Raw genomic sequence first — 8,487 nt, forward strand, 5'->3', positions numbered from 1 at the left:
CATTTGGAAAGGCTTAAGAGAAAGGCCTGTTAGAGGAGGTGTGTCATGGGAGTCTTTGAGGTTCAAAGAACCAAGGCCGAGCTCTGTGTTTCCCTTCCTGCTGCCTGCGGATCAGGATGTGAAGCTCTCAGCTACCGCTCCAGCACCATGCCTGTCTGCTTCCCGAGATGGCCACGAACTAAGTCTCAAAAACTGTAAGCCAGCCCCCAGTTAAGTGCTTTTTAAAAACGAGTTGCCTTGGTCATGGTGTCTCTTCATAGCAGTAAACCAGTAGCTAGAATAGATCTGTGATACAGATTATTAAGTTGTGTTTTATGATGGTGTTATTTTTTCTTTTAACATTTTTTTAATATAGTTCCTGAACCTTTGGATATGTCAACCTGGAGTATAATGAAGAACATTGTTGCTGACAGAGGATTTTCTGGGTTGTTTACAGGTAAAAATCCTTGCTTTACTTCGTTTTAAATCTCCTTCTACAATTAGCTTCTAGCAAAAAGTGGTAGATAACATTTTATATTTATTATTTTCTCCTAAAATTGTGATAAGTTAAAATGAATGTTCAATGGTAGACTTATAAAATTCGAATTTAAAGTTGGGAGTGAACAGTTTGACCTAATCTTTGCTGCCTCTTGATGATATAGAATTTGGTATTGCAAATCATTTCATTTGGTCATTATGAAGCCAAATGCTACATTTAAAAAAAATAAGGTAAAATGTGTTGTTCTTTTCCCCTATTCTCATTTCAGGTCTAATTCCTCGATTAGTTAAAATTGTTCCTGCGTGTGCCATTATGATCAGTTCATATGAATTAGGAAAGGGGTTCTTCCAGCAGCAAAATGTTGAAAGTCGGTAATTCTCATGATGGACTTTTGACTTGAGATAACAACCAGAGCCAAATAAGATGAAACTTTGTAGGCAGAATGGTTTTTTCAACATTATTATCTTACAGAGTGACTTTATCTGTCTTCCCTATAATTTAAATGAATAATAATAATTTCTAGTCCACCTCTAAATCATAATCCTAGTTTTCAGTTTTTGAAATATTAAAAACATAATCCAGGAACTGCAGCCACTTAGTACTCTTGCAGGACAAGTTTTCTGCGTGCATAGATCATTATACACTTCCCTGTAAACCAATGCTGTGAGTGTGGGGCACATCAGAACTTTTTGGATTGTGTATAAGCGATGCAATGTAGAGAGCAGTGCAGTCTCACGCAGATTCAAATCATAAGTATCAACATGTCAGTAGAGAGCGGAAGAACTGCCACGTGGCAGTACAGCCCCTGGGGGTATCTGTTAACTTCTCTAATTCAGGGGCATTGTGTTCCCTCACACCGGGTACTGCCTTAAGGCATCATGTAGCATAGAATTTCCCTAATGGAAAGTGTAGCCACTTTATCCATGTGAACCAAAGTATAATCATTTACATAATGTAAATGATTGACATTTTTAGTGACTAATGACACTTATCTAATATTTTTGTAGGGAATATATTTTCACTGGTGATAGTAAATATATATTCACTAAATCTGGATCTGCAGTAGAAAACCTTGCTGTACTTAGTGAAAATAACTAGTTTGGGTCACAGGAATTGGCTGCTTTTAACTAGCTTGCCTTCCAAATGTCATTGTTTGTGGAGTTCTTTAGGTCAGTTTTACAACTTTTTCTGCTACAGCCAATATTCCCTATTCTAAAAGATCAAAATATAATGCTCCAAAATTTTCAGCTCTTGTATTTGACGTCCCAAAATCATGCTGCTACAATCACACACCTTCCCTCAGGTGACAGCATACAGAACTCAGGCACATGGAAACATATAAGTTGCCTTTAGGCTATTTGTATGAATTGCACATGAAACACATGGATTATTCATCACTTTAAGTAGGAATGAGGTTTTTAAAAATTATATTTATTTATTTGTTGTATATGTCTATGTATATATGACGGTCAGAGGAAACTTTAAGGAGTTAGTTCTTCCCTTCTACCATGTGGACTTTGGGATTTGAACTCACTTGGTCAGGCTTAACAGCAAGTGCCCTTTCCCCCCCTGAGCTCAGGATGAGATTTTAAGTATGATGGGAATGTAGCTCAGGGGTTGAACTCAGAGTTTGATTCCGGCACAAATGATAATAATTTAAATATGTAAGTAAGATGGCAATGCAAGAAATGCTGTTGTGTTTTACTTACCTCTATAAAGCAAAAAGCACTTTATCACGTCCTATATGTATTCTATGAAATATGAAGTACCTCCTCCCTGTCGTAACAACATAATGTATTTTGGTGACAATGATCTCTAGGGTTGGTAGGGGAACAAATGCATTTTATATCATTGTGGAAAATGTATGTTTCATCAGAAATAAATGATACACGGTTTATTGTACCATGTTTTACATTACAATCCTGTGTTCATTTATATTAAAAAATTAATATATCCATATATGTTTTTGTGATTTGTAGTAAAAATTTTAAAATTCTGGCCCAGGGTTTCTTTTCTGCCATAGACCATTTATATTCTCAGACGAAAGACAATGAAACACACACAGCCTTTATTTTTTTAATATGCCTTAGGTAGCACAGTAGCTGAGCAGCTGCCTACCCTGTATGCTGTTAGAACCTACTTTCAATAACCCCAAGTTATCACTTACTATTTACTGTGTTCCATCTGGGCTGCTCCTAACTCGAGTTGTGCAGCCCTCTGGGCCACATTCCCTTGCCCCTTAGCCCATGGCTACTCTCCTCCCACCTGCATGTTCTTCCTCTATTCCATGTGGATTCTTCCTGCTCCCTCCTTGTGGTCTTGCCTCTCTAAGCCCATGAAACCTCAACCCCACCTAGCAAGTTTGTTCTCCAGTCAGAATTACCTTGGGGGACAGGGTCCCAGGGGACTACATTCAGATTCCAGGTCTTGGGAGCCTTCGCTTAGCATTGCAATAGACAGTAAGACAAAACCGCAACAGTGATCTTTTTTTAATTATTAAAATATGTTGTGCTTGCTTAGAAGTACCATTGTTTTCCTTGGCAATGGTTCTCATATACAGTTACTATATAATGCTATGAAACACATACATGAACATTCATGATTAAACTTAACCTTTCCCTTAATTTTGTTATATTTCTTTTTATTGTTAGAAAAGAGCAGGGAACTGAATACAGAAACATATTTGAAATAGTATTATCTGGTAATGTGTGAAAAGTTCCCCTGTACTCAATACTGTACTTGCAGAAAATGATTATGACAAAATAAATTAGATACATTTTCGTCTCTGACACAGTGCAAGCAATGTAGGTGGATAAGATGTGCAAATTGGAGCTGGAGAGGGGCTCAGGTTCTGAGCACTGACTGCTCTTCCACAGGACCTGGGTTGCTTTCCCAGCACCCACATGACAGTTCACAATGATCTGTAGCTTCAGTTCCGGGGGACTTCCGTAGTCACTACACACATGGTGTATATATGTATATGTGCATGTTTATATATCTGTAGGCAAAACCCCCATGTACAATAAATTTTTCTAGAAATTGACATTTTCTCTACATTTAACTCATAAAGAAGCATTATTATTTTGAAAATAACTTTTTATCTTATAGTAGTGTTTGGATAAATTTAGTTCATGAAATAAATATTACTCTTTAAATTTTCTCCAAAACTTTTGTCTTCTAAAATAATGGAACCATTGTTGGCTTGAATGGCTATCCTCAGATATCTAATACATTAGTAGACAAGCTAAGCTTTTGACCCCATATGCTTCTTAGGTTTTTTGGTGCATACACATAGAATTTTCACAGCATATACACGTTTTTCGAAATGTGGTTGGTTATTGCCTGAATGTGAGATGTTCCTCATAGGTGCCTATGTTTAAACACTCAGTTCATAGTTAGTAGCCTTGCTTTAGAAGTTGTGGATTCTTTAGGAGCTAGAGACTTGATGGAGAAAGTGAGTCACTGTGGGTGGGGCTTCAGGTTGGCACCAATTCCTGTCAGTCTTTCTCCTGATTGGCAGTGCAGTGTAACCAGTCTGCTTCACACTCTTGCTGCCACTACGATAAACTTTTATTATTCCTGGGAATAAACCACAATGGACACTTTTCTCAAGTTGCTTTTATCCAGGGGTTTGGTCACAACAACAATCCTAGTGATGATTATAAGGGACACAAACGTTCATGTTCAATGTTAAATTCTCATACTTTATTACTAAAATATTCTGTTTTCAAAGAAATGTATAGAATATTCTGGGATTACAACATTCAACCACATACACACCTGGCTTTTTACAAAATGGAGTAAAATTGAATTCACTTTTTATTCCCAAGAAATGCTTTTTATTTAATTGCATATAACATAAATTTTTCTCTTTTTCTTGGGCATACATTTAGGGATACATGGAAATTTTGTTCAGTGTATTGCTTTTATCTTTTTCCAAAATTAACATTTTAGGATTAGAGACTATTGCTTTCATTTGTTAGTCTATCAACATTTATGAAGCCATTTTAGGTCTGATAAGATGGCTCAATAGGTAAAGATGCTTGTGACCAAGCATAACAAACTGAGTTCAAGCCCCAGGTTCCACACAGGATAGAATCAGTTCTGACCTTTGCACACATATCTTGGAAAAGAGGACATGTTGAAAATTATCAGTCTTTAGAGGGAGTTTCAAAGCTATAATTGGATTTATGTTGAAGAAACTATGGGAAATTTGAAGAAATAGTCATCCAGTCTTCAGGCAGAGAAGAAAATGACAAGTCAATAGCTGTGGCTTGAGCAGTGTATATTCCTGAGAGTGTTGGTGGGGGCTCAGATTAGAAATGTGGTTGAAGCCTTCTGCCAGAGCAGATTGCCTCTCGTCTGCTCCCCTGAAGACACTATAACCTGAAGGCATCCCAGGAAGTTCACTGCACACAATGTAACTGGGCAACTGAAACCACATTCTGAAGACTTCACAGGGGCTCTGTGGCATGCGGAGCAACTGACCCAACAGACTGAAAGCCTCCCTAGAGGTCTGCTGTACACAGGGAAACAGAAATCATAGTACGAAGGCTTCCCTGGAGAATATCTACACCCAGGGCAACAGATCAGCAGCTTGTCTGCCCTTCGGAACACCTAATAGTTGGAAGGCCTCTCAGGAGGTCTACTACAGTCAGAGCCACAGGCCTACCAGGAGATTGGCAGCAACCCAGGGACAAAAGAGGCAGGCTCCAGACAGAGACACCCAAACCAGCAAACACCAGGGATAAGCAGATTGTCAGAGGCAAGCACAAGATCATAAGCAACAGAAATCAATATACTTTGGCACCATCAGAACCTAGTTCTCTCACTACAGCAAGCCATGGATACACCAACACACCTGAACAGACAACTGGCCTAAAATTTTAACTCATGAAGATAATAGAGTCCTTGAAGGAGGATAGAAATAACTCACTGAAAGAAATTCAGGAAAGCACAGGTAAATAAAGTAGAAACTTTTAAAGAGAAAACAAATCCCTTAATGAAATATAGGAAAACACAAACAGATGAAGGGATTGAAGAAAGTGGTCCAAGACCTAAAAGTGGAAGTAGAAACAATAAAGAAAACAAATGGAGGCAACCCTGGAAACTGAAAACCTAGGAAAGAGATCAGGAATTTCAGGTGTAAACAACACCAACAGAGTACAAGAGATTGAAGAGAGAATCTCAGGTATAGAGAAAACTCTAGAAGAGATTGACACAACTGTCAAAGAAAATTCAAAACAAAAAACAACTAATCTAAAACATCCAGGAAGTTCAAGACACAATGAAGAGACCAAATCTAAGAATAATAAGAATAGAGAAGAATGAAGATTTCCAGCTCAAAGGACCTGAAAATATCTTCAACAAAATCATAGAAGAAAACTTCCCCAACCTTAAAGAGATGGCCAGTAATGTACAAGAAACCTATAAAACACCAAATAAATGAAACCAGAAAAGAAAATCCTCTCACCACATAATAACCAAAACATTAAACACACAGAACAAAGAATATTAAAAGCTGCAAGAGAAAGGGGACAAGTAAAGGTAGACCTATCAGAGTTACACAACAGAGACACTAAAAGCCAGAAGAGCCTACTCAGAGGCCATGCAGACTCTAAGAGAGCACAAATGCAAGCCGAGGCTACTATACCCAGCAAAACTCTCAACATAGATGGAGAAACCAAAATATTTCAGGGCAAAACCAAATTCAAACAGTATCTACCAATCGAGCCCTACAGAGGATTCTAGAAGGATCACTCCAACACAAGGAAGGTACCTACACTAAAGAAAAGGCAAGATATTAATTTCACAACAAAGCCAAAAGGAGACAACCACATGCACATAATGCCACCTATAAAAAAAATGTAACAGAAACTAACAATCATCAGTCTTTACTATCAATATTAATGAGCTCAACACACAAATAAAATGAACATAAACTAACACACCAGAAGCACAAACAGGATCCAGCATTTTGCTGCATATAAGAAACACAACTCAATAACAAAGACAGACACTATCTCAAAGTAAGAGGCTGGGAAATGTGTTCCAAGCAAATGGTTCCAAGAAACAACCTGGATTTGCCATGCTAATATCCAATAAAATAGAATTTCAACCAAAGGTTATCAAAAAAGATGAGGAAGGACACTTCATATTCATAAAAGAAAAAAAATCTACCAAGAGAAAAATCTCAATTCTGAACATCTCTGTCCCACATTCATAAACAACAACAACAACAAAAACAACACTATACTGAAGCTCCAAACACATTGAAGCCCACACAATAGTAGTGGGAGATTTCAACACCACACTCTCACCAATGGACAGATCATGGAAACAAACTAAATAGAGACACAGTAAAACAGAAGTTATGGACTAAATGGGTTGAATAGACTTTTTAAGAACATTCCATCCTAAAACAAAAGAACGTACATTCTTCTCAGCACCTCATGGTACCCTCTCCAAAATTGACCATATAATCGGTTACAAAACAGGCCTCAACAGATACAAAAAGTCACATGCATCCTATCAGACCACCATGGACTAAGGCTAGCCTTAAAAAGCCAACAGAAAGCTCACATACACATGGAAGCTGACAACTCTCTACTAAATGATAATTTGGTTAGGGAAGAAATAAAGAGATTAAAGACTTTAGAATCTAATGAAAATGAAGGCACAATTTACCAAAACTTATGGGACACAATGAAAGCAGTGCTAAGAGGAAAACTCACAACTCTGAGTGCCTCCATAAAGAAATTGGAGAGAACATATACTAACAGATTGACCATATGTGGACTTACAGAATGCCTTATCAGCCATTATGGTATTCCAGGAAGTATTCTGACCAAGGATGTAACCTCACTGTCAGAGAAGTGCAACACAGGGCCCCACAGTCATGGAATATATTTGTTTTACCATGTTCCCAACCACACCCTGAAGCAGTTCATCCAGTAGAAAGATGAAATATCCTTTTGAAGACATAATTACAGCTCCAATTATTTAGTAGCGGCCTGGAGGACTGAGGCAAGGTTCTTCAGAAGGCAATGTATGCTTTGAATAGTACCCAAATCTATGGTACAGTTTTCCTGTAGCCAGGAATCAGGGGCATAGTTCAGGAATCCCATCACTCAAAGGGACCCTCTAGGAAAATTTTTGCTTCCTGTTCCCATGACCTTAAGTTCTGCTGGACTAGACATTTCGGTTTCAGAGCAGCAGTGAGTGCTCTTGCCAGAAGACACGGTGAACATTCCATTGAACTGGAAGCTCAGGACTCCCTCTAGCCATGTTGGACTTCTGATACCCTTAAGCTTAACAGGCTAAGAAAGTAATTAAGTGTTAGAAATCTGACTGATCCAAATTTCCAAAGGAAAATGGATTGCTTCTCCATGATGGACAAAAAAAAAAAAAAAAAATTATTTAGAGTACAGGAGATCCTTTAGGGTGTGTCTTGGTGCTACCATGCCCTGTAATTAAAGTCTACGTAGAACTCCCACAATCTAGCTCCACAGGATGACAAAGGACAGAGACCCTCCAGGAATGACGGTATGAGTCATTCCTCAAAAACCTGCTGAGCTGCTTACTGAACATGGAGGAAATACAGAGTGCACAGTAGTTGTTATAAACAGCAGCTAAGACTATGTGGCCAGTTGTAGGAAGCAATATTATAGTTGACATGAGTGTTTTTGTCCTGCTTTGTTAAGAATCCATTTGTAACATCAATTAGAATATCAGTCTCTCATTTAAGGCTAAGATAGTAAAAGAGTGTCCCTCAAAGGACATCGCTACCTATTCTAAGTTTATAACGCAATTGTGATTGTACATGGGATAGCCATAGCGTAGTAGGAGTAATTATGACATGGTTGTTTTCGCCTGGAAATTAAGCATGACATAAAGAGATATAATTGTGTATTAAGTTTACAGGGGGTACAGGTGTGGTGACTATTGTCAGTGGGAATTACATCTGGAATCAACTAAAATGCAAAAGACTAGACACATCTGTGAAGTAT

At 38.0% G+C, this 8,487-nt stretch overlaps 1 protein-coding gene across 3 annotated transcripts in view; it reads left to right on the plus strand.

Annotated features, from left to right (window-relative positions):
- Slc25a40 (solute carrier family 25 member 40) overlaps window positions 1-8,487 on the plus strand; it is a 43,700-nt gene that overhangs the window by 27,549 nt on the left and 7,664 nt on the right. The window contains exons 11-12 of one of the 3 annotated variants that reach the window (XM_032907032.1): window positions 356-436; window positions 747-2,437. In XM_032907032.1, the coding sequence (XP_032762923.1) occupies window positions 356-436; window positions 747-853 (188 nt within the window). In that variant the 3' untranslated portion in view covers window positions 854-2,437. Of the gene's footprint in view, window positions 1-355; window positions 437-746; window positions 2,438-8,487 lie in introns of those variants that run through there. The other 2 variants (XM_032907033.1, XM_032907034.1) reach the window with 2 other exon arrangements.

This window comes from Rattus rattus, chromosome 6, assembly GCF_011064425.1.
Source record: "Rattus rattus isolate New Zealand chromosome 6, Rrattus_CSIRO_v1, whole genome shotgun sequence".
In the NCBI taxonomy this organism is placed as follows: Eukaryota; Metazoa; Chordata; class Mammalia; order Rodentia; family Muridae; genus Rattus; species Rattus rattus.